Source organism: Epargyreus clarus, unplaced genomic scaffold (assembly GCF_041222505.1).
Source record: "Epargyreus clarus isolate Ecla_fem2 unplaced genomic scaffold, WU_Ecla_fem_2.2 ptg000009l, whole genome shotgun sequence".
Taxonomy (NCBI): domain Eukaryota; kingdom Metazoa; phylum Arthropoda; class Insecta; order Lepidoptera; family Hesperiidae; genus Epargyreus; species Epargyreus clarus.
Genome location: NW_027332217.1, coordinates 3,765,217 through 3,793,194, shown reverse-complemented (window position 1 = coordinate 3,793,194; position 27,978 = coordinate 3,765,217). Strand labels below are relative to the sequence as shown.

Sequence of the window (27,978 nt, the reverse complement as noted above, 5' to 3'; positions counted from 1 at the left end):
CACTATATCTAACCAGTGAGGTAATGGCGAACTTTCATAGTGCTGGCTTTCAAATTGACAAATTTTAAAATAAGCTGTCAACCTTTTTTTTACCAACTTAAGGGTTGATTTTCCAAAAATGGTGAAATAGGTATTTAATTATTTTCTATCGAAAACTCAAATACCGATTTTCATACAGTTTACATCAAAACTGAGGGACTTGCATACAGACTAACAACCCTTATTTAACCCATATGGGTCGATTTTCCAAAAACGGTAGAATTAAAGTTCCACTATATCGAATTAGTAAGTCAATGACTAACTTTCGTAGTGTTGGCTTTCAAATTGGCAAATTTTAAAATAAGCTGTCAACTCCTAATTTACCAACTTAAGGGTTGATTTTCCAAAAAACAATGAAATAGGTGTTTAATTATTTTCTACCGAAAAGCTAAATACAGATTTTCATAGAGATTAATCAAAACTGGGGGATTTTCGTACAAACTTACAACCCTTATTAAACCCACATAAGGGTTGATTTTCCATAAACAGTAAAATTAAAGTTCCACTATATCTAACCAGTAGAGCAATGGCTAGCTTTCATAGTTCTGGCTTTCAAATTGGCAAATTTTAAAATAAGCTGTCAACCCTTATTTTACCAACTTAAGGGTTGATTTGCCAAAAATGGTGAAATAGGTATTTAATTATTTTTAATCGAAAACCCAAATACCGATTTTCATAGCGTTTACATCAAAACTGGGGGAATTCCATACAAACTTACAACCCTTATTTAACCCACATAGGGGTTGATTTCCTAAAAACGGTAGAACTAAAGTTCTATTATATCTAACCAGTAAAGCAATGGCTAACTTTCATAGTGCTGGCTTTCAAAATGGCAAATATTTAAATAAGCTGTCAACCCCTATTTAACCACCTTTAGGGTTGATTTTGGAAAAACCCTTAGATTAGATTTTTATTACTTTAAATCAGAAAGCTAAATACCAATTTTCATCCAGTTTGCTTTAAAACTGACGGACTTTCATACTAACTTTCAACCCTTATTTAACCCCCTTAACGGTGGAATATCAAAAAATCCGTTCTTAGTGCGCATCTACATTATATAATAAAGCTATATTCTAAATTTCATGATTGTAGCTTCAGTAGTTTAGTCAAAACCTTGATTAATACGTTTTGAACGTGAGTATCTTTTCGCTTTTATATATATAGATTGCATTACTATAATTATTTTTTTGCTGAGAAACGTCATCTAACTAAAAATTATTATATTCTAGTCTTTAAACTCAAAATATATCATAATTATTTAATCAAATACACTGATAATAAAATAGTAATTTCAACATAATAATACTTTGATTAACTTATTATTATTATAAGAATTCTGAAATTGACACTTCTGACCCATTGATCAGTTTTTTACTATCCCCTTGGTATAGGGAGATAGGATGGTACATCAAGATCAAAATACTGTTTAAAAATGACAAATGGCGACATCTTACGTGTTTATACTAAACTTTCACGAAAATGCTGCCGTAGAGAATTTACTCACTTCCATACATATTAGTTCTAAAAGAAAGACACAGATGGAAGCACTTTTCAAAGAAAACTAATCATCGCAGCATTTTGTCAAATTCCTTGGAAAGTGCTGCCACCTATCTACCAACACAACAATATAACACCATAGTTAGCAACTTTGTAAAATGAATAGAGCAAAATCGCCTAGATGTCAGTATTAAGTAAAATGTACGTACTAATTTAGTTCAAAAAAGATTCGAAAGATGGCGCTATAGGGAGCGTTTTATTAAATTCACCGTGTTTTAACGAAACTCGTCAATGAATAAAATCAAATAAATGATAAACATTAGGTGCCTGAAATTAAGACATTGAAAACAAATTAATATAATTAGTTACAAACAATAATCGTAATTGATCGAAACTGGGGCGTTTAAATTCAGGCAGCCGATTATCGCAATAATATAATTATAACAAGGAACTGGCTCATCGAATTTAAAAGCGTAATTATATCCGGTTACCAATTTAAGGTATCAACAAAAAAATTACCAAGTACTAATTGCAAAAGATAACTGCGATCACGCAATGAAACGGAAGCGGAGATATACTTTGTACCGGAAAGATATAATAAGAATTTTAGTGAATAATTAAGTTAATTATATTATAATCATATGAAGCTAAAATTCAAGTCAAAATACACTATATAGAAAAAGAAGTAATATAACAGTAACATGGCTTACCTACTCCTCATTTCTGTGTGTGATCAGTGATCATCGCGTTACAATACTACGGGTTTCCTCTCAGAGAGGGGCTTACGATATAGTCCACCGCGTTGGCCAAGTTGGTAGACTGCACACATCTTCGGACCTATTTTATTATAAATATTCTTAGCATGTAGGTTTCCTCACAATATTTTCCTTTACCGTCAACTTTTTTTAACTACTAGAATATCAATTGACATCACTAATAGAACCACCATTCCAGGTTCATAGGCTCATCCTTGGAATTAGTTTACATGGGTGTTGTCAAAGAAACATAAGCAACTATATTGATATGGCAGCACCTACAAAGGTTGTTAACACGCACAGCCAAAGGCTAAATGTCTTTGTTTCAAATTTTTAAAATTATTTAGTGTTTGATAGTAACATTATCGTATCGTTACGGATAATGCTATACAGAAGCTTTAGTCGCATAGCTATGTTTAAGTTCTAATGATGTAGTTTAAAACTTAAAATTACCCTTAGACCTTATGTAACAACTAGAGGCATCTTCAGTTTTCAAGGTAGGAAATACATAAGGAATAACAGGTATAACAAGCTATAACCACCGTAGCATCATTTATGTATACATTAGGTAAAGACAAACAAAAAATAATATATCCAGGAACAAATTAAACGAAAGTTAGTACTAAATTTATTGAATCATACGACAAGAAAACAATGTCATAAATATAGTTTATCTTGAAGTCATTTAGATAAAATCCATCGTTTATCCGTGTAACTTCATATTATATTCAGATGAATAATAGTGCTTCTTTGGTGGTATTAGGACTCGTGGCGGAGCAAAGCCGGGAGATTGTTCAGCTTGCAGCAAACTTCTCGTCAATCTTCTACCAAGATCAGGATCAACCAGTGTGAACAGTCTGATCGCCCTTCTCTGTATATAAGGTGCCACTGGCAAAAGAAATGCAATGGTGTTATTTACAAATCTACCTTTTTGATCCTCCGTTACAACATAATTATGATAAAACTCAGCAGGCACTTCAAGATCAACAGCTTTAGACTGCAATAAACTGAGACTGTCTTTTGGACGCGATTCATCAACATACCATACAGGACCATTAAATGAATTTGGGAAATACATTGGTGCATCTTTCATATTTTCCAAAACAGGTGGTTTTCCATCTCGGTTATATTCCTCTCTATAAAGTGGAGTATTCACATGTATCCTGTTATGATTTATACCCAGACGATGAATTTGTGTTTGCCTGTATGCAAATCGTCGAGCCCTGAACATGGAATCGATTGGTCCAGGAATACCAGGTACTAAATTCGAAGGATTTAATGCAGCTAATTCAACATCTCTGAAGAAGTTATCTGGATTTCTATTTAAAGTTAATCGTCCAATTTGTATAGTGTGATAGGTTCCTCTTTTCCATAGCCTGGTAACGTCAAATGGATCATAATTAACACGTCTGACATCATCATAAGATAAAACATCCATTTCTAAATCCCAAGAAGGATAGTTTTTCTCTTCAATAGAATCATAGAGATCTCTGTTGTAATAATCTGGATCTCTTGGGATTATTAAATTCGCTTCAGAATCCGACAGATTTTCTATACCTTGGCAAGTTCTAAAATTGAACCTAACAAAATGCCTGTCACCGTGTTTATTACGAATTTCATATGTTTGAATTGGAAAATAGTCAGCTTTTCTGTATCCATTGGGAAGACCATAATCTGACAACAGCCAAAATGTGGCGTGTAACGTTTCTGGCTTCTTTGATATAAAGTCCCACAACGCTGTGAAATCTCTACGGAATGTTTTAGGATTTCTTTTAATTACAGCTGCAAATGGCTCAAAGTTGATAGCATCTTTGTAGAAATAAACTGGTGTATGCAGGCTCAAGAAATCCAAATTTCCTTCTCTCGTAAAGAATTTGACAGATAAAGCTTTTTGTTCCCTGCCAGTGTCATATCCACCGAGATTTTGGATGGCTTGAGAGAATCGGACAAACGCTGGAGTTTTCTTACCGATTCCATTGAAAATATCAGCGGTTGTATATTTCGATACGTCGTGTAAAACTTCGAAGTATCCCCACGCTCCGGTGCCTTTGGCATGGACAACTCTTTCAGGTATTCTTGGGTTAGTGAAATCAGTCATTAAATCTACATGGAACTGATTCTTATATTGATTCATATTCAAAGCAGTTGTGTCTCGTATCTCCACGGGTAAACCTGAGCTGGTTGTTGTTATCCCTATGGGTTCCTAAGGAAAAAGTTGAAAATGTAAAGAAGTGTAATTTTCTTCTTCTTTTATTTTTCTTACGAACTTAATAATCATTTTTACAAAAAATAAGAAATTCTCAAACAATGGTGAATTTTACTATGCTCATACTGTTCGTTTTTTTACCATTATAACTAAAAAGAAGGTAAAAAATACGAAAATAGGCCCAAAATATAACAAAATTCAATCTTTCATTTATCTTATCATTCGATCTTTCTATTAAATGTAGATAATTTCTAAATTCTAATTCATAATTCTTATGATTCTATTGCAGGCAATGTTGTACATACCGGATGCTCCAATCTGAAATCGTACAGTTGTCGATCCGAAGGTGTGGTTCTGTTCAGGAAGGCCAAATTTTCAATATCGATACTGGGATCACAGACACCATATTGATTTAGTTGATTTATGAATATAAACCAGACACAAACAACTAATCTTTTCATCTTGGCTACAAGAGGCCTATTGTAATTTAACTGTACCAGTCAATATTTATATACAAGTTTACGTACGTTGTACATAACATAAACGAGGGATAATAGAATTAATTGGAGGCGTAATTGAAAATATAGGATATGGATTATAATCGAACATAATTGTATTATTGTAAGAACCATTCAGACGTGAAGTATGTAGTGATACGCTTGTAACAAGCATCAATCAAATATAAGGTCATACTAGAGTTGTTGGTCAATTATGGTCTAATTATTTAAAAAGTTTTGATTAATTCCATATTTAAAAGTAATTCGGAACCGACTGACAACTTGTCTATTTTTTTTAGGATTCATTTTTTGTTAAATATCTTACTTAAAGCAGTGATAGCCTAGTGGTTAAAAAACTCGGTCTCTCGATCGAGGGGTCCGAGGTTCAAATCCCGGGCACGCACCTCTGATTTTTCAAAGTTATGTGCGAATTAGTAATTATTTATCTCTTGCTAAACGGTGAAGGAGAACACCATGAGGAAACCTGCATACCTGATAGACTTATAAAAAAAAATCTCAAAGGTATGTCAAGTCTATCAAAACGCACTTGGCCAGCGCGGTGGACTATGGCCTAATTCTTCTCATTATGAGAGGACACCCGTGCCCAACAGTGCGACAGTAATGGGTTGATGATGATGATGATCTAACTTAAATTTAATTAGCTAATGTGTATATTTAAATTTAAATAAAAGGTTCAGTGATATTGTCGGGTTCAATATTTTCAATTTTCAATTATTTTATGAAAATTTTAATTGCATTGCGTAAATCCAATAAGTACTTATAAAACATAACAAATAAGCTTGTATTAAATAAATTGCTTGCTAATTATCTAGTATGATTTGAACTTATTGCTTCAGTTAAAGTAAATAAGACAAAATTCTAACGATTATTATATATGTGTGGTTCATAAGCAATTTTTAATATTCAAGTCAACTAAAGTGATTGCGAATGGGTTAGTTCTATTTTCAATAGTTGACTTTTAAGAACAGATTAATGGATAGACTACCTATTTCTTACAAATAACCCCTTTTTTGTTCAAACTGTAAAATTAATAAATACTTAAAAATAAAATAAATACTTAATGTAACGAGTTAACGACATGAATGTATGTATGATACATATGTGTGTATATAATGCCATACAGCAGTATTAGTCGCATAGCCTTATTTTAGTTATAATGGGGTAGTTTAAAATTAAAATTACCCTTAGACCTTAGAGTTATGTAATAATTGGAGGCATCATCAATTTTCAAGGTAATGTAGTCATAACCACATGGCATCATTTATGTTAATATTAGGTAAAGACAAACAAAAAATAATAAAACACTGAATATTTGCAGGAACAAATTAAACTAAAGTTGGTTGAAAATTTATTGAATCATACGACAAGAAAACAACGTTATAAATACACTTTATCTTGAAGTCATTTAGATAAAACCCATCTTTTATCCGTGTAACTTCATATTATATTCAGAAGAATAATAGTGCTTCTTTGGTGGTATTAGGACTCGTGGCGGCGCAAAGCCGGGAGATTGTTCAGCTTGCAGCAAACTTCTCGTCAATCTTCTACCAAGATCAGGATCAACCAGTGTGAACAGTCTGATCACCCTTCTCTGTATATAAGGTGCCACTGGCAAAAGTAACGCAATTGTGTTATTAACAAATCTACCTTTTTGGCCCTCCGTTACAACGTAATTATGATAAAACTCAGCGGGCACTTCAAGATCGACAGCTTTAGACTGCAATAAACTGAGACTGTCTTTTGGACGCGATTCATCAACATACCATACAGGACCATTAAATGAATTTGGGAAATACATTGGTGCATCTTTCATATTTTCCAAAACAGGCGGTTTTCCATCTCGGTTATATTCCTTTCTATAAAGTGGAGTATTCACATGTATCCTGTTATGATTTATACCCAGACGATGAATTTGTGTTTGCCTGTATGCAAATCGTCGAGCCCTAAACATGGAATCGATTGGTCCAGGAATACCAGGTACTAAATTCGAAGGATTTAATGCAGCTAATTCAACATCTCTGAAGAAGTTATCTGGATTTCTATTTAAAGTTAATCGTCCAATTTGTATAGTGTGATAGGTTCCTCTTTTCCATAGCCTGGTAACGTCGAATGGATCGTAATTAACACGTCGGACATCATCATAAGATAAAACATCCATTTCTAAATCCCAAGAAGGATAGTTTTTATCTTCAATAGAATCATAGAGATCTCTGTTGAAATAATCTGGATCTCTTGGGATTATTAAATTCGCTTCGGAATCCGGGAGATTTTCTATACCTTGGCAAGTTCTAAAATTGAACCTAACAAAATGCCTGTCACCGTGTTTATTACGAATTTCATATGTTTGAATTGGAAAGTAGTCAGCTTTTCTGTATCCATTGGGAAGACCATAATCTGACATCAGCCAAAATGTGGCGTGTAACGTTTCTGGTTTCTGTGAAATAAAGTCCCAAAACGCTGTGAAATCTCTACGGAATGTTTTAGGATTTCTTTTAATTACAGCTCCAAATGGCTCAAAGTTGATAGCATCTTTGTAGAAATAAACTGGTGTATGCAGGCTCAAGAAATCCAAATTTCCTTCTCTTGTAAAGAATTTGACAGATAAAGCTTTTTGTTCCCTGCCAGTGTCATATCCACCGAGACTTTGGATGGCTTGAGAGAATCGGACAAACGCTGGAGTTTTCTTACCGATTCCATTGAAAATATCAGCGGTTGTATATTTCGAGACATCGTGTAAAACTTCGAAATAACCCCACGCTCCGGTGCCTTTGGCATGGACAACTCTTTCAGGTATTCTAGGGTTAGTGAAATCAGTCATTAAATCTACATGGAACTGATTCTTATATTGATTCATGTTCAAAGCAGTTGTGTCTCGTATCTCCACGGGTAAACCTGAGCTGGTTGTCGTTATTCCTATGGGTTCCTAAGGAAAATATTGAAAATGAAAAAGTGAAATTTTCTTCTTCTGTTATTTTTCTTACGAACTTAATAATCATTCTTACAAAAAATAAGAAATTCTCAAACAATGGTGAATTTTACTATGCTCATACTGTTCGTTTTTTACCATTATAACTAAAAAGAAGGTAAAAAAGACGAAAACAGGCTTAAAATATAACAAAATTCAATCTTACATTCATCTTATCATTCAATCTTTCTATTAAATGTAGATAATTTCTAAATTCTAATTCATAATTCTTATGATTATATTGTAGGCAATGTTATACATACCGGATGCTCCAATCTGAAATCGTACAGTTGTCGATCCGAAGGTGTGGTTCTGTTCAGGAAGGCCAAATTTTCAATATCGATACTGGGATCACAGACACCATATTGATTTAGTTGATTTAAGAATATAAACCAAACACAAACAACTAATCTTTTCATCTTGGCTATAAGAGGCCTATTGTAATTTACCTCTACCAACCAATATTTATAAACAATTTTACGTACATTCGATAAACGAGGGATAATAGAATTAATTGGAGGCATAATTGAAAATATAGGATATGGATTATAATCGAACATAATTGTATTATTGTAAGAACCATTCACACGTGAAGTATGTAGTGATACGCTTGTAACAAGCATCAATCAAATATAAGGTCATACTAGAGTTGGTCAATTGTGGTCTAATTATTTAAAAAGTTTTGATTAATTCCATATTTAAAACTAATTCGGAACCGACTGACAACTTGTCTATTTTTTGTACGATTCATTTTTTGTTAAATATCTTACTTAAAGCAGTGATAGCCTAGTGGTTAAAAAACTCGGTCTCTCGATCGAGGGGTCCGAGGTTCAAATCCCGGGCACGCACCTCTGATTTTTCAAAGTTATGTGCGAATTAGAAATTATTTATCACTTGCTAAACGGTGAAGGAAAACACCGTGAGGAAACCTGCATACCTGATAGATTTATAAAAATAAATCTCAAAGGTATGTCAAGTCTATCAAAACGCACTTGGCCAGCGCGGTGGACTATTGCCTAATTCTTCTCATTGTGAGAGGACACCCGTGCCCAACAGTGCGACAGTAATGGGTTGACGATGATGATGATCTAACTTAAATTTAATTAGCTAATGATAGTGTATATTTAAAATTAAAGTAAAAGGTTCATTGATATTGTCGGGTTCAATATTTTAAATTTTCAATTATTTTATGAAAATTTTAATTGCATTGCGGAAATCCAATAAGTACTTATAAAACATAACAAATAATCTGGTATTAAATAAATTGCTTGCTGATTATCTCGGTATTTACGTTAATTTAGACGTTTTTCTTCAATTACTATAAAATTTGTTACTTAATACAAGTACATCTTATGGTAAGTAGCTGCTGCTGTTCATGAGTATCTGTAATCAACCCAGATTGTGTTAATAAAAGATTGAGAACTAAGTTGGAATGCCTTTTTTGTTGACGAGGGGGAAACCTTAAAAGAAAGAATTGCTTCTCGCTAGAAAAACTTGAGTTCCTCCACAATCAAACCATACTAGTTCTATCACCTTTTAATCAGCGAAACATTAAGTAAATGTTTAAGACGTTTAAATCTAAATACATAATCACCCAAAGACAGACATGGCCGACTTGCATAGAACAATCAATACTTCATAAGTGTCTACGGGGTTTATTTAAAGATAGCAAAGATTCAACGAAATATAAACCTTACCTTTCTGTGACAAGGTTCCATGTTCATGTACCCTCCATTGACCTAAGATCGGGACCAGAAATAGGTCACAGAGGTCGCTGTCTCTCTCCAATTCATTTTAATTAGCTCTTCAGAATACAGGTGTACAATGTCTAAGGAATTAACTCAGCTTTGTAAATATTAATGAATTTAACTTCTTTGTTGAGGAAATCGGAGCTACTTAAATAAGTTTGTTAATACCGTATGATTTGAACTTACTGCTTCAGTTAAAGTAAATAAGACAAAATTCTAACGATTTTTATATATGTGTGGTTCATAAGCAATTTTTAATATTCAAGTGTTCCATAGTGATGGGGTATGGGTTAATTTCATCACATAGGTTCCACTGGACTTATATTTAGATGTGTTTACTTGTAGATTGTAGAACACATGAATGACAGCTATTTGTCAATTAACGCCCTTTATTAAAAAATCTATCCGAAGATTTGCCTATCAAAAACTGATCGTCAAATTTCAATCTTTAATAAGCAACGTTTCTAAAAAAGATGTCCTATTTTCAAAACCTAGGAACTCCAGACCTAAGACCAGAAATTCTAAAAAGAAAGACCAAAATAATTCAGGCGTTCTCAATCCATTATTGTTCCACTGCTGGGCACATATCTTAGAATACAGGATTTTGGTCTACAATTTCTCCCACGAAATTACGATCATACTCCAAAAGGTATAACCGAAACTTCCGAAAATTCGTTCCGAAATTTAATAAAGGTACTATCTGAACAAACTCAGAACTTATTTCGTGAATTGTATAAATGTGAGCATTTCCCCGAGTCGTGAAACAATGCGATCAATCAAGCACCCAGCATCCAGCCATCTCGGTAATGGTACTCGGATAACAAATTGAGATGAGATTATTTGGTAAATTACTGTCGGATAATTAAATAACCATTTGTCATTTACAGGAAGCTTTTATGGTATGATAATGCGTGTTTTTTTTAATTACTTCTTTTGGAGTGTTCGGTAAAAATTATGATAATTAATTTTTCAAAAATCGACACCGGTTTGGCGGTTGTGCTACCGAAGTCGAACCACTGAGTGTTTTACCACTTTTAAAAGGATTCTATTTCGTATCATTGACTTTCCAATTGTCTTGTTCTCATTTAAAATTAGTTGACTTCTTCAGGGTCTGGAGGAAACTTCACAGCGAAAAAAACCTAACTTTCTAACCTAACCTAACCTAAACCATTATAATACATCCAAGCCTAGTACTATGACAGTAATGGTTCACAACGAATACGATAATTTAAGTAAATAATCCAAGTGAAAAGCATAATAAATCACATTTTGGAAATTAAAGCAGTTCCACTGTTTCATTGCCGCTCGGGTCTTAAAGGGATCTTGGGGAACAAGGGTGATTAGTGCGTGGGGGATGTGAAATCGATTTCGGTCATCTGTTGCCAACAGGCTAACGTCAAATAAAATAACGTAAAATTTTATTAATTTTAGCTATATTCCCGTTTTATCTTATAATGTTGAAATGGCATATTATTTCAGTGACAACACCTGTGTTAACCTAGTAAGAAACTCGGCTTCTTAGTAGCGGGATTTTATGTACGAATCACAGGCACGCAACTGATTTTTCAAAATGTACCTACTAAAAATTAAGTATCATTATTTTACGGGAAAGGATAATATCTATCGTCAGGAACCTTACACACTTAAGTCTAACAAGAAATAGATATATTTAGACAGACATATTAAGCATAGTTGTTTTTTTTTTTATTTAATAACATAAGTCCTTCTCTTTCTGAGGGAACACACTTATCTTATATTGGAAAATGGACAGTAATGGGTTGAAGATGAAGCTTACAAATAGTAGCGAACTAAATAACTGCCATTACCAGCTTTTGTTACCTACGTATTACTACATAATATAGAACTGGAAACTGAAAAAGGCTTCACATTATTTGAACACAAAATTAATCTCTAAATTTAATTAAGCCTTCTCTACTAAAAATATCGTTACGAATGTAAATTACTCGTACGAGTCTGATTAATCATTTTAATCGTGTTATAAGGCGATTCACACACGAGGACACGACGCAAAATGAATATGAAAACTGAAGAATTGATAATAGTGGGATTTCGATGGATACTACTCGATCACTCTTAACAAACTAAAACACTTATAATTCCGTGCCATGGTATTAAAGTATTATATTTAGAGCATTGATAGGCTAATTGTAGAAATGGGACCTCCTCATCGTCAGGTTCGAGGTTCGAAACCGGTACCTCTGTTATCATTAACTATAAAAAGGATAAAGAAAGAAATAACTTTTTTACGTAATACATTGTACACACACATATCAACAACAAATTATCTTAATTTTTCTATTTACCTATATACTATTACAGGTAAATAGAAAAATTAAGATACATAAAATGGCAATACAAACGAATAAAAATATAATAGTTAAATAAATACGTTACAGTATATCCCTATGCTTATATGTATATCTACATTGCTTACGGAAAAGGCACTCACTCAGCATTGATGCCATGGTGTATGGCACTAGCGCGCTGGTTTTCAGTGAGCCCTCAGACTCGCGGATATGCGTACAGTGAAGAGAAGCAAGGGTAGTGAGTGAGCACGTGAGCAACTGAGTTCCAAATAATTGTTATGACGCGGGTAGACGCATTTTGTACATGCCTCAATATGAACTGTGCTTGTGAATAAGATACATTATTATTAATAGCATATTAGGAGTGTATGCCTGTAACTATGTGGTGTTTTATGTAGTTATATGAATTTTGGAATGAAGCTCTAATAAATATAATATATACTTTAATATAAATGTATTTACTGTTTGTATAGTACGGAGAGGTGGAGGAACATCGTTGCAGCACTTGGATGCGGCGTACCTAAAACTACCTCGAAAGGAGTGAGTACGGTGAAGTGGCACTGCTAAAAGATTCATTTGAGGTCGTGTGTTATATATCTTAGTGTCACATGACCATGTCAGTTTTTTTATAAGATTATGTTCCTATTAGAAATTGAACATCAATTGCGGGACGCCCGAGACATCTTTAATCCAAAAAAACAGTTCTCAAAGGTAAACTTATGAAGGTATTCGTAGATGAATTCGCACTTGGCCAGTACAGTCAAGTTAAATTTATTTTGCTACGTCTACAAGCGGCCTAAACCACTTGACAGCCTTATCTGAGTGTAGATAAACACGTTTGAGGCAAAATTCATTATTTATCTAGAAAAGTTACGTGTTTTAAAATATTCCTAAGGATTTAGCTCTACACTTGATCCTCAAAACATAACATTAGCCCAAATAAACTTTACGTAGAAAATTTTATGACAACGAATTTTAAGGTTTATTCCACAGAGGCGTGATGAGCTTATGAAATGGAAAAGTTATTTGCAGCACTAGAAAAATAAGCTCAAAAACATTTTTGTAATATTAACATTCACCACATAAAATCAGGTGCTCTATATCTATCACATAAAAATCATGTAAACATATAAAAGCCAGTATGGGAATTGGCTGCAATAAAATGCACTCATTCTCCGCTCATAAAGGCGTCTGAATCGTTTTAACACGTATATAAGAGCCAATAAAATGCACTTTTATCACTTTCAAGTTGGTACAAATTTTAACTAGCGGTGTTAACATTCAAGCTTCATAACTAACCTAAACCCTCTAAGTTTTAGCACGTTTTATAAGACGAGTTTTATCTATGGCGAAAATTATGCAGACGACTATGATACAAAAAGTTAATAATTATTATTAATAAACATTTTGCATAATAGATTTTGCTCGTATGCAAACATTGCTCTAGTCACGATGGCTGCAACATGAATACTGGCTGCCGATGGTAAACCTGATGTACCCTTAGTATGAATTTTTACGTTTTTACAAAAATTACTGTTTTTATTTTGTTTACGTATTTCCCATATTATTCCAATCAGTTCTGATACAATCCGCTAGGGGCGCTGATTGGAAATATATGGGCCATAGCGAAAAAATTCAAAGTCTATGGTATGGCCAAATACGTAGGCAAATACCCAAACAGTAATTTTTGTAAAAACGTAAAATCTCGTACTAGTAACCCTGTTTGACATCCAGCTGTGATGATACCACTGCCATACTACCTTACAGTATCGCTGCTGTATTCTTGTATGAAAATTATGGCAGGGTAAAATCAAATCAGTTGCTGCCAATCTACTGGACTGAATCCGTTAATTTCCTATGACGTTCACGAGAACATCGAAGGCTATCTTTTCTTCGTTTTTTATTTTTATTTTACATCATATACGGCGAGAAATTGTGCACAAGAAATACCTCTAAGGGCTCCAGCAGACATGCTACTTTTACAATTGATGATCGACTATTTAGTTTCAGAAGCTAGATCCAGCAATCAAACGCTACACCCCGCCGACGTTTGAGAATCGGTTGCAGCTACTTTTGGTACTCGATACAGCATCTGAGAGCGAAAAATGCATGAATGCAATCGCTCAAGCGCAGGTTTTTGTTACTGAGACCGAGCCAGTCGCCAAAAGACAAAAAAGAATTCAATACAACCACTTGAAACTAAAAATAGCATGTCTGCTATTACCGTAAATGAAATAAAAATAAATGAGAAGTAAAGTAAAAGAAAAAATCTCCTCACATTTCCCACCTTTGTAATCCGTGCATAATTTTCCATTTCATACCTGCTTTAACATTTTTATTTCCATCATTCCCACTTCATTCGCTAATAAAGAACAAATCCTATTCATTCTGATGAATCCCCATTCGAATCCAATCTCTTTGCAATCCGACAGAAAAATCCGTTAATCCATTTTATGCACTTCAGATCAAATTCAATGATCCAATACTCAATTCAATTCGTTTAACTACGTCGTTTTTAATTTTAACTGCAGTTGTATTTTTAACTTTTATATTGTATTAAATTTGTTTATCTGTTCTGTTGTATTGTAGTAAATTCGTTTGTGTGTCTATTGTTAAGTGACTGTCCTCGTATGGGCAGCATTTGTTGTCAGCCCATTACTGTTCCACTAATGGGCATGTGTCTCCTCTCAGAGTGAAAGAAGTCTAAGTCATAGTCCACCGCGCTAGCCAAGTGCGAAATCACAGTTTTTTCATTGTTACGAGTACTTGTACACATTCAAGATCTTAATTTATCCTGAAATCCCAAAAAATAGCCATAAAGTGTCGAATATATAACCGGTCCAAAGTATGATATCAGCAAGATGCAGTTTTTTCGTCGCATCCCTACTTCGGAGATAGTAGAAAGATTATTTGATTCAAGAACTGACGTTAGAGCTGACCTTTTATCATGCTTTGAAACTGTGGGTGCTTTTTTTGATTTTGTGGTGAACAATCTCTGTAATTGCTACGACATCGAGGATTCTTCAGCTGCGGAAACTGCATAAACAAACACATCCATTTTATTTTTTTATGACATAAAATAATTTTATGAGGATTGTCTTTGGAAGTAGGACCTTCACCTACACCTACACCTAGGACCGGCTTCAACTCCAGAGGCACCACCGCCACACCAACTACAGACTTATAAGAATAATAATTATTAGAGTTCAATATAAATTACAGTGTTTTGGTATGAAGGTTCCAACACAGACATCCAGGATAGCTACTGATCTAAAACAACCTCAGACAAAACTTCTTTTTGGTAGAGGTAGATTACTTTGGATTGTTTGCTATTAAATTCAGTACATTACAGACAGTAATTTACCATCAAATGAACTGAATTCTCGTTTTCTAAACTGTATACAACAAGAATCTGAACCTAAGTTAGCTTTTACAATATGTATAAATATTAAGTAACTCATGACCAACTTTGAACTAACCGAAGGGTAAGTTGGGTGGAGTTTCGACAATATTGGTCTGGAAAGGTCAAACGATCAGTCCTCAGGGGAGTACGATGGTAATAATAGGCTACCTAAATGAATAAGCAATGGAATGTTTATGAGATGTTGGTTATAAAGTGAAGGGTTAAAGTTTCCTCTACGAGATTGAATGTGGAAGCAGTATATGGTAATTCCTTCAAATTTCTATAATGTAAAATAATGTTTTTGTTCTTTTCCTATGGTACGTGGCGCAGTAATCGTAATTGAATTCTTAAACACTATTTCTGCATAATAACAACAGTGTTAAGTGCTGCTAAATTCTGCTTTGAAGTGTGGAAAGATGTAACAAGAACTGAGATATTCCCGGAGCGTTTGACATGGGATTCCTTAAAAAAGATGCAAAAAAACCTCTTCTTCAAAGTCGGTGTTGCAATGACTATGCCTTCAATAAACATCCATAAGTTTCGGTGACTACTTTCCGTCACCTTCGTTAAAATCAACTATAGAAATGGTTACCAGATAGTTAGTGATTTCCAAAGTAAGTTGAAAAGACCTTTATATTGAACTTTGATATTCCCAAAATGGTATTATCAAATCGAATAATTGAACAGATAGCGTGACCTCATAACCGTGAAATTAAATATCAAGGGCGGAACAGTTCAACGACTCATCGTAAATACCTTCCCACTCAGTATTCAGGCTTACGATACAACTCTGTTATTGACATTTTACCGTATCTGTAAGTAAGAGTACCTATACGAAGAAATACAATTAGGTAACCATTATTTCATATTAAATAGTTAGTGTTTTTTTTAATATAAGAATAGCAGACACGTGATGGTAGGTAGCTACTGTCAACTGGATATCTGTAATCAATCCCAGATAAGGTTAGATTCCTACTGACTTCCTTCGTGTAGACTAAGCTGGAATGCCTCGGAATGTAATGTCTCCCTTCGAACCACAGAGTGTTACACCACCTTAGTTCAAACTTTTACTTCGTACAATCCTGTTTTTTAACTGTGTTTATATTCTAATTTTGTTTAAAATCAATTGAATAAAAAAAGGTGTGAAGTCCACAGATCTATGATTCATAAATAGTGATTTCAAACAATTCAAACATGTATGAGCAGTGAGTGCTTTACCATCAGATGAAATATAGGCATTTGCTATTTCCATTTCATAGAAAATAAAACTTCGTATAAATAGTAATATTTTCATCTATAATCAAATGTGTGGAGAAGCCGTTCCTTTTGTCCCATATGGAGCTTATTACAAATGTGTTGCCAGTCCTGAGATGGTCACCTTAAATGTAGGTTAAACGGTCATATTAAAATCCAAATTATTCTGAAAACATATCAATAATCAACTCAGTTATAGTATACAACTTGTACATCACTAAACAAATCAGTTAAACAGCAAATATCATTATTTGATTTAACTGACAGTATAAGTAAATATCACGTAGTCTAACTTCACGTTAACCACAATTTAACTTTACACTACCAACAACAAATCTGCAGCGAAGTTTCACAAACTGTAAGTGAATGAGAAAGGAGATGTGCAACACAATTATCGTAGTTGGAGCGAGTTCTGCACAAGCAAGGTCTTCACACTCGCTGAAACTTTAGCGAAGCTGGCAGGCGAACATAAATAATTTGTTGTGATTTTTCGCGATAACATCTTACTTAGACAGGACGGAAGGAAGATATACTATTACTAAAGTGCTGACGCCGACGTGACGTAAACACGCAACCTCAACACGTCAAGAGATGGCGCTTCACATTTCTGAACCACACTATCGAAGTTTTCGCAACATCTTTTACATATACAAGCTCCGACCTGAAAGTTTTTTTTATAACATAGAAGTAGCAGACGAGCATGCTGTCCACCTAATGGTAAGTGGCTAATGGTGACATCTGTAATCAACCCCAGATAGGATTATATATTCCTACCTGAGGTCGGCCACAGATGCGCCGCCATCCCCGAGGATCAAACTGGATCGCCTCGGAAAAGTACCCCTTACCACACCAAACTGTTCGAGCAGGGCCGCTTCCCGGGCACAATCAAGATGAGTGTCACCAAATTCCAGATTCCAGATATATATATATTTTTTATAATATAGGAGTAGCAGACGAGCAAGCAGTCCACCTGATGCTAAGTGGCTACTGCCGCACATGGACATCTGTAATGAACCCCAGATAGGATTAGATATACCTACCTGAGGTCGGCCACAGATGCGCTGCTACCCCTGAGGACTTAGCTGGAACGCCTCGGAAAAGTATGTCTCCCTTACCACAACCTTCAAAACGGAACACAACAGCGCTTAACACTGGTGTTATTAGGCAGAAATAGGTGTGGCGGTGGTGCCGTCTGAGTCGAACCGCAAATATATAGTTCAAAGTAATACATTCTTCACGAAATGTACACGTGGGGGTCAAGGAGGCGGAGACATCAACGGACCTATTATAACTTCGTCACCATTGCACTTAAAGGCATGAATTTTGGTACATATTAATTATTAATATTTATATATTTGAAATACACTCAACAAGACTGTGAATAAGTGTTTATGTTTCAACCCCAGTGAGTGTTTTAGCGAGAAAATTTATACTTGCTTGAATTTATGTAATTGTTAGTGCAAACACTGAAATTACTGCCACTGCTCATTTACACTTATACACATTAATACAGATTTTTTTTAATTTCCCCTTTTTATGGTCTGAGTCCGAAAAAATTTTATACTGACTTTATCTATGTAGTTATATTTTAGTCAAAGAAATAATATGTCCAGAGTAAGTATTTAAGATAAATGTTTTTTTTATTTTAAAATAATTGTTATTTATTGCTACTTTTCTAACAAAATATGTTTGTTAATTTATATATTCTCTGAATTTGGTGGACGCACAGCCGTGGGTCTCGATATACTTTTACCTCGTACCTTGTACTTTTATTTACTAGTGTAATATCCAACAGTAACCTGTAATTCTGAAGCAACAACTACTCGCATTCGTTAAATTGTTATCTATCACTCATATAAATACGACTACCGAATTTAATTTCGTTAAGAACAAAAAGCAAACAATAAATTCTCATTTATTAAATCCAACGATAGACTATAGAGATTCTAGAATAAATTATTGTACTGCTCATAAAAGATTTGCTGATACTAAATGCGCTTTTATTAAAGTTCTAGACAAAAATAAAACGACTAGACAAGAAAAGTTTATGCGTCTTAGCAAAACCACTCCCTTCTCGACAGCTAAAACGGTATAAAGGGCAATTTAATAGGAACATCCCCCTGCAGTATCGACCGAGGTCGTTGACTCCATTGCGTGTTCTTAGTGCCTCCCCGTAAACAAAGTGTACGCTTTCATGCCGTATTTTATGTAGATTTTCTAAGAAATAGCTACGAAATGTATGTAGTATTTATTGTCGTTGTGATTTTGATTAGGCACTGTGGTTTGATTTTGATGGAATTGAACGCAATCTAGATATAGTCTTACAACATGTAAATGCCTTTTAATTATAGAAAAGTGGTTTAATTTTGTAATATCTCTTCAAATAAATTCAACTTTCCAAATAAATCAGCAACCCTATTTAAAACCAATCTGTGGTATGATTTTTCAATCTATTACTGGAGTCGTATTACCAATTCGGCCTGTATAATTAAATGAAATTAAAATGTATGTCTACAATTTATGGAAATAAAATATCAAACCCTACTTTTATAGCAAATTTCCATCTAGCCCTCTATACAGGAAATTCGTTTCAGCATATTGAAAACTCCGGAGCTGCGTTACCCAGTAATTTCATACATGGACGATTTTATTAGATTAATGAATGTCGCTCTGGATAATCGTTATATTGTAGTATTGCTCTTTTTATTTTTTGTATTTTTGAATAATGTATATTATTCATATATTTTTGAATAATGTATATTATATATTTTTGAATAATGTATATTATTCAAAAATTTGAAAGAAGCTTGTTTTAAATTTATTTATTTTATTGCTAACACCACTATGTTTGTCACTTTACAAGTGGTCTTCCATAATAAACTGTTGATTTAAATTTATTTAACTAAGAATCCACTAAATTTATTTTGAACTCAAAGCTTTAAAAAAGTGAAGCACCCGTATTTGACTAGTCTGCGAGCGGATCGTGATAAGACACTAGTTACAAAAAAATAAATTTGTAAAAACAATTCCCTTAAAAATATTAATTTATTCAGAGCTTTAAGAATATGGAACAACCCTACTTGACTAGCCTGTGGCTGTCACTTCGAACAAATCGTGATAAGAAACTATTTATAAAAAGAACATGTTACTAACATGTGCTTTAAAAATATATTAATTTAGTGAAAGCTTTAAAAATATGGAAGACAATCCTATTTGACTAGTCTGTGGCTGTCACTTCGAGCGAATCATGATAAGAAATTAATTATAAAAAGAAACACGTTATAAACATGTCTTTAAAATATTAATTTATTCAGAGCTTTAAAAATACGGAACAACCCTATTTGACTAGTCTGTGGCTGTCACTTCGAGCGAATCATGTTAAGAAACTAGTTATAAAAAGAAACATGTTATAAACATGTTCTTTAATAATATTAATTTATTCAGAGCTTTAAACTATGGAACAACCCTATTTGACAAGTTATCAGCCGGCACTTTTCAAACAGATGCTGCTAAGAAATTATTTAAAAAAATAAACATTTGCTTCAAAACATTAATTTATTCCAAGTAAAAAGCTTAAGAAATATGGAACAACCCTATTTGACTAGTCTGCGGCTGGCACTTTTCAAACGAATCCTGCTAAAAATGTAGTTAAGAAAATAAACCTTAAAAAACATTTGTTTGAAAAAATATATTCAGCTTTAAAATTATGGAACAACCCTAGTTGACTAGTCTGCGGCTGGCACTTTTCAAGCGGATTCCGATAAGGGGCTTTTCAAAGTTTTAATAAACTGGCGCTCTCGCCGTAAGCATTGTACACTTTGCTTTTGCTTTGTACCTGCTAAAAATTTAAAAAATACTTTTAAAAACATTTACTTAAAAAAATCTAAATCCTGAATCCTGCTAAAAAAATATAAAAAAAAAACTTTAAAAATCCATTCGCTTAAAAAAATATTCAGCTTTAAAATATGGAACAACCCTATTTGACTAGTCTGGGGCTGGCACTTTTCAAACGGATCCTGCTAAAAAAGTAGTTAAAAAAATAAACCTTAAAAAAACATTTGTTTGTAAAAATATATTCAGCTTTAAAATTATGGAACAACCCTAGTTGACTAGTCTGCGGCTGGCACTTTTCAAGCGGATTCCGATAAGGGGCTTTTCAAAGTTTTAATAAACTGGCGCTCTCGCCGTAAGCATTGTACACTTTGCTTTTGCTTTGTACCTGCTAAAAATTTAAAAAATACTTTTGAAAACATTTACTTAAAAAAATCTAAATCCTGAATCCTGCTAAAAAAATATAAAAAAAAAACTTTAAAAATCCATTCGCTTAAAAAAATATTCAGCTTTAAAATATGGAACAACCCTATTTGACTAGTCTGGGGCTGGCACTTTTCAAACGGATCCTGCTAAAAATGTAGTTAAAAAAATAAACCTTAAAAAAACATTTGTTTAAAAAAATATATTCAGCTTTCAAAATATGGAACAACCCTATTTGACTAGTCTGCGGCTGGCACTTTTCAAGCGAATTCCGATAAGGGGCTTTTCAAAGTTTTAATAAACTGGCGCTCTCGCCGTAAGCATTGTACACTTTGGGACGAAAGTAAAGATCCGCCAACTCCATATTTTTCTCCATTTTTAATCTCCGCCCACGATTCGATGAATAAAAGGCTCTTATAGCGCAGTATTATAACTTCTGTGATTTTCAAAGTGAAATGTGATTAAATTCTTCGTGATTATATTCTGAGAAAGGAATATAACGTTTGCTTAAATATTCTGTAAGTTAATTGTGTAATTCATTTCATAAAACTTGTAATATTATTTAATGTTTTTCTGTTATATTTTACAACGCTATTTTAATTAATCTTTCTATTGAGTTGCTAACTTGATTCGTACTTTTAGTCAAACTGTTAATTGTAATGTACCGACTTTTTTTTTTAAAGTTGTCTTTACGCAGATAATGATAGGCTCTCAAAAAGGATCATTAGAAAATCTGCCACGAAGCGAGAAGGTTCTCGGGTGATAGTTACACTCCAAATTATCTTACACTAGCTGACCCGGCAAATTTTGTACCGCCTCAAAATCTATTTAGCAACTATATTTCATATAAAATGTAGCCTACGTTACTCGTGGGTGTAGCTTTCGAATGGTGAAAGAATTTTTAAGATCGGTCCAGTAGTTTTTGAGCCTATTCATTACAACCAAACAAACAAAGGTTTCCTCTTTATAATATTAGTGTAGACTAAGTTGAGTTAAATAAGTAAAAGTGAAGTTAAATTTGTAAGTGTGTTGAAATATAGAATATTATTTTAACTGAGGTGTTTAATTACTATACATCTGTAACATTAAGTAACAAGCGGCTTACTTAATTATCAATACAGTTTTTGACCTAGTTTTTCGATATTTTTATGGTATTTAAACGATCACACATCTTGCAGAGTTTACTAAGAATCAAAATTCTGTAATAATTAACATTATAGGACTTAAACATTATATACACAAACATTTTGAAACCTCAAAATTCTACATTTACATCCTTAATTACGTAATTCAGTAAGCATAGTTACGTAAGTGATCATTATTCACACACTACACTAAGCTAACTGAAATTTATTTAATACGATACAACTTTTATTAGTAATTAAAACAACAATTTATTGACATAACAAGCTTTTTATAATATAACTTCATTGAAAATATCATTAAAAAATGCACGAGGTACGTGTTATTAAAGTCATTCTCAAATGGGCACTTTAAAGGCAATTGTGTTATGAAAATAAAAAGGAACTGCAGTTTTCCCTTTTCAATTCTCTTCAGCACTCAGAAGTCGACACGGCGTGAAATTTAATTACCTTGCGAATGTTCTCTTAATTTCCGCTTTCATTACAGTATTATAAGTGTGAAGGTCGTAGAACCCTTTGTGGTTCCATCATCATTTTCTTTTAAAGACAGCTTATTCCGTTTCATCTCTGCTCTGTGACGTAACAAAAACTACAAAATCATTCGAAGCGATCGAGTAATTAATGATGGCAATATTAAAAGTGCACTAGCTAATTTAATAAAAACGAAACAGAGTAGTATAGATAAATTATTCCATTATTTTCACAATGATGTAGCAAAGGCAAAAACAAAAGCGCTTAAAACGATACATCACGTAGAAAACAATTCAGCGAAACAAACCAGCAAAGCCACGAAATCCGCAAGCTCCAACTAACGGAACGGAACATCACGTGACGTAACAAAAACTACAAAATCATTCGAAGCGATCAAGTAATTAATGATGAAAATATTAAAAGTGCACTAGCTAATTTAATAAAAACGAAACAGAGTAGTATAGATAAATTATTCCATTACTTTCACAATGATGTAGCAAAGGCAAAAACAAAAGCGCTAAAAGCGATACATCACGTAGAAAACAATTCAGCGAAACAAACCAACAAAGCCACGAAATCCGCAAGCTCCAACTAACGGAACGGAATTACGTTCGGAAATCCTCAATTGCCAAATGGAAGTTCCCGCTAGAAGTTTATTGGTTGAGTTAAACGCAGATTCGGTTATTGTCTGAGCTCTCTTTGCGGCCGGCACGTGGAGAGTGTAGGGTGGCTATTATTGCCGCCTAAGTTGGAAAGTCCCGTCTGAATCAGATAAGGGGCGTTAATCGTCCCGATATACAATAGCAGCAATTTTTTAGGCTTTTCTGTCACTAAAGCTGTCACATCCTTGGGCGAACTGAACATGCTCTTCCTAGATTATTAGCTTTAGGGCAATATATGCTAGACACTAATTTTATGCCCTATAAGTACAATAAGTTTCGTCATAGTTTACTGTACATAGAATTTTTACTTTAAGTCGTAGATCAAGAAAAGTGGAGCGCTATTTGTCCCTTATCATTCCTAACACAACACTTACTTTAAACTTACCATCACTTTCAGAATGCTAATATTCCCATTTGATGGTACAACAGATTCACCTAATGGTAAATGCTATTATTGATTCTAATGCTCACCATTCTACATATTTTGTCTTACCGTACGTCTGAATCTTTTCTTATTTTGGGACCAGCATTTTGTTTTCCTTATCTGAATCAATTAATCATCGGAATCATCTTACATTTTTCATATTATTTTCCCGTAAAACTACACTTAAAAGTTGGCAAACCTAACCACCCTACCAACACCCCCAAGATCAAGGTCGCCGGCCAGCGCTCGTTGCATCTAAAAAATATTCCAGTCAGCGCTGCCTTTAAAGGGGTTGTTATTTTTAAAGGAAATTGCTCCGGTAATGGATCCCGCTTTGAAAGTCTTACGATTCTTGAGACGGAGAGCTTTGCATCATGAAATATTTACGTCTATTTTTATCGAGGTAAGCCTTTATGTGCCTGACTGACCTCTCGAAAATTACATATTTTATGGATGAAATAAAATGATTTGAAAATTCAGAATTATATGGGAAAGGTAAGTACTGACTGACCTTGTATTAAATGACTCTTGTAATTATAATATTTGCGCTAAACGTCATAGTTCGTTTGAAGAGGCAATGTGTGAATTAACTCCTTTGAAGAAGTCTCCTCGCGCAACGGCATTTTGACTTAAAACATACATTTAAATTTATCTCTTGCTGTATTTTGAAGAGTGATATAATAACACATAGAAACGCTTTGTACAAACTAATATTCGCTATATCGTGGGTACCTTTTTTTTTACGAGGAGGAAACCTTTGAGGGTTTGAACCTTTTTATGGGTTTGAAACGCAACCGGAGTCCTCTTAGCGCGTTGCCTAAACCTAAACCTAAAGAAACCTTAATGAATTACGTACGAGTAGATGCTTCAGTACATGCATTTACATGCTTCCAGTTTAAAATAAAGACATGCATGTCACACCAGTATGGCGACCGTTGCTCCACACTGTAGCCTTTTTTTTTTGTGTTTACCTTCAAAAAGTACCCGGTGTCGTGGGAGCGACGTAAGGTTATGTGGGATTCTTACCGCACTAAAACCCCCCCGGTGGCCGTCCTCAGCGCTGCGTAGTGGGCTCCGGGATCTCCAAAGGAACGCAACCGGAGCCCTCTTAGCGCGTTGCCCCGTCGGGCTCCGCCCAGGTGAGCTTGGCGCTCACCACACCGTCTGGTGCGTACGACGGTATGCGACCACACATACCGCCGTCCTTCCCGGGGCCGCTGGCTGGGCGGTTCGAACTCCCACTCTTGCCACCCGCAACCCCGGAAGCCCCCTTTTAGTCGCCTCGGCGTCTTCCTTTGCGGACATTACTATGTCGCAGAAGGTGATCATGCCCTCCCAAGCTTCGCTGCGCTGAACCATCGCTCCAACAATGGCCGCTGGAGAGAGGTCCGGTCCCACTTTTGACACGAGGATCCGCCGCTGAGACTCCCACGCTGGGCAGTACTGCAGCGTGTGCTGTGCAGAATCCTCGTGATACCCGCAATGATGACACTGGGCCGTTTCCTCCCTATGTATCCTGTTCAGATACTCACCGAAACAGCCATGTCCGGTGAGTATCTGGGTCAACCGAAAGGTGACACGACCTTTGCTACGCAGCCAAGCTCGAAAGTTCGGTACGATAGCGTCGACCACCCGTTGGCGTATATTACGTGGTTCCAAAAGTCGATCACGCCAGCACCTCAGAGCATGCCACCTGGCTCTCCTTCGAAGCGCTTCAACCGTTTCTCTGGGTTCAGTGCTCTGACGGAGGTCGCGGATCTTATTAAAGACCCGTGCGTCCATATCCGCCAGAATTTCGAGGGGTGGAAACCGCCCCAGATCTGTCGCCGCCTCATACGATATGGTACGATACCCACGGGCGACTCTGATCGCGATCGTACGTTGCGCGGAATTAAGTTTCCGCGCAAGGCGCTGGCAGCCGGACAACCGGTCCGACCATACCGGCGCACCGTAGAGCGCGATCGAGCGTATCACACCCGCGTAGAGGTGGCGGACTTCTTCCCTTGGTCCCCCGAGATTTTGTGCAGCAGTCTGTGCATTGCACCCGCTACCTTATGAATCCGGGGGACGAGACGGCTAAAGTGCTCGTGAAAACGCCAGTGGCCGTCCAGTATTACGCCGAGGTACTTCATGTACCTGCCTATCCGGACGTCCGTTTCTCCGACACGCACTGAGGTCTCAGCTGGTTCGAACCACCCTCGACCTGTGGAACCACATCGCCTCAGTTTTTTGGGACGCTACCTGGAGGCCCAACCTGCGGATATTCGCTATGACGCATGCCACCCCGAGGTCTGCTAGCCGAGCCGTCCTGCTAAAACACTCCCCTTCGGCGAGGACGAGGGTGTCGTTGGCATAGCAGACGATGCTCACTCCATCCGGGAGCACCGTTCTAAGCACCGCGTCATAAGCGATATTCCACAGCAATGGCCCCAGTAGCCACACTGTACCCTTACCACGAGATTTTACGTTTTGAAAAATATGACTGTTTTGGTATTTGTTTACGTATTTGCCCATACAATTTCGAATCAGCGCTCCTAGCGGATTGTATTAGGACTATAGTGTCAGTATCGTAACATTAAATGTCTAAATTGACAAAATAGCGCTTTGTGTTTAGTCTCTCTTTTTGCGAACATGTGAGGCAGACATAAATACTTGAGCACTTACTAATTGTTAAGTTTACTTAGTCTACTAAGCAAACGGAACAGAATAATGGATTGAGTAAACGTAACGTAAAATTGTGGGATGGTAAGGGAAACTCATGGTAAGGGTACTGGTCGTAGCTCGAACACGTTAAATCGTATACGTAATGTAATGTCTATTTAAAGGATTTTGTTACATTTGTGGACCCCCTTTTGTATCCAAAATTATTTGCATTAAATTTAATAGACTTTGCTTTTGGCAAGTAATTGACAATGGCAACGGTTCATTTCGGAGACAACGGCACGAAGCATCGAAAAAAGGGACTGTCCCGTTAAAAACGGGACGTATGGACGTATATTTCTCATTGATACTCATGCTTGTCAAAGACAATGAAATAATGGAACAGAAGGTAAAAAATGTCCAGAACTGTCGATAATAGTTTTAGTACATCGTTTACGTAGAAATGTTATAGTACAGTTTAACTAAATAAATTATTATTATATAAATATATAATTTGATGAAAGAATGTATCTATACAGATGTATCGACTGGTTTAAAATATACGATTTAAAAATTGTTTATATTTATTATCGTATATTAGTAAAGATTACTCACTCCTAACAAGAAAATGTACCCAGTTTTGAGAATTGAAATAGTTGCGTAAAAAAGTTTTGCCACGTCTCCGTGCTAAAATGTCCCTAAAATATTTAAAATAATTATTTATCTATTATGTAAATTACGCAGTATTAGTTATTTATTTGTAAATTTTCTCTAAAAATGTTTTTATTTGTCAAGAATTCAAAAAAAACTTACTAATAAGCCGTTTGTGGCTTCATTCAATTTCAAGGCGGCGAAGTATTTTTACTAATTTATGTTTATTATTTTCAGTTTTATTTTACACACGACCATTAATTGCAAAGTTGTGTACATTTTATAAATGTACTAGCTGACCCAGCAAACATTGTGTTGCCATATAAATAAAAAAAATGTTAAGGGTGAACAACCCTTATCACTTAAGAGATATGAAAAATAGATAGATAGTAGCCAATTCTCAGACTTACTGAATATGCATATAAATTTTGATGAAAATCAGTAAGAGCGTTTCGCAGGAGTACAGTAACTAACATCGTGACATGCGAATTTTATATAATCTTACCGTGGTCTTTTTGAGGATTAATTTCTGGCTATACAAAGATTGTTTATTAAATTATGTTTAGGTTAATTTATTCAATTAAATAAATTTTAAAATACCGTATACTATCCTATATAAATTTTATGGTAATATTTTTTATTATTTACCACAGATATCGAAGAAAATTTAGAGATTAGGATACAGAATTTCCCATATATCGATTTTATTTTATTAAAATAAACTATAAAAAGTTATATTTTGACTAAAACACACTAATATAAAAATTAAGCAGTGGGATCTTAAACTATAACATACACGTATGAACATCGTGAGCTTCAATAAAATGTCACTTCTGTTCTGTTGATCTATGGTCATAGATCAATGAAAATTTTTTCATTGATCTATGACAGTTCAATTCAATCAATGAAAGTTTTTGTCAATGAAAGTGATAAAGACGCAAAATGCATGGTCATGCATTTTGCGTCTTTATCACTTTCATTGACAAAAACATACTTTGTCTCTTTCTGGTTACTCATGTAAT

At 34.8% G+C, this 27,978-nt stretch overlaps 2 protein-coding genes across 2 annotated transcripts; both read right to left on the bottom strand.

Moving 5' to 3' along the window:
- Positions 1 to 2,994: 2,994 nt before the first annotated feature.
- On the bottom strand, positions 2,995 to 4,958 carry LOC140745131 (catalase-2-like). Its single transcript, XM_073076902.1, has 2 exons — positions 4,803 to 4,958; positions 2,995 to 4,494 (listed from the first exon to the last, which is right to left on the bottom strand). Exons 1-2 carry the CDS (start codon positions 4,956 to 4,958, stop codon positions 2,995 to 2,997), a joined length of 1,656 nt encoding a protein of 551 aa, XP_072933003.1.
- A 1,480-nt stretch (positions 4,959 to 6,438) lies between these two features.
- Positions 6,439 to 8,399, bottom strand: LOC140745130 (catalase-2-like). Its single transcript, XM_073076901.1, has 2 exons — positions 8,244 to 8,399; positions 6,439 to 7,938 (listed from the first exon to the last, which is right to left on the bottom strand). Exons 1-2 carry the CDS (start codon positions 8,397 to 8,399, stop codon positions 6,439 to 6,441), a joined length of 1,656 nt encoding a protein of 551 aa, XP_072933002.1.
- Positions 8,400 to 27,978: the final 19,579 nt, after the last annotated feature.

Coding starts and splice junctions, on each gene's coding strand:
- LOC140745131 (XM_073076902.1), bottom strand. CDS start 4,958: ATGAAAAGATTAGTTGTTTGTGTCTGGTTTATATTCATAAATCAACTA. Junction 4,495..4,802: donor ATTTCAGATTGGAGCATCCG/GTATGTACAACA, acceptor CTTTTTCCTTAG/GAACCCATAGGGATAACAAC.
- LOC140745130 (XM_073076901.1), bottom strand. CDS start 8,399: ATGAAAAGATTAGTTGTTTGTGTTTGGTTTATATTCTTAAATCAACTA. Junction 7,939..8,243: donor ATTTCAGATTGGAGCATCCG/GTATGTATAACA, acceptor TATTTTCCTTAG/GAACCCATAGGAATAACGAC.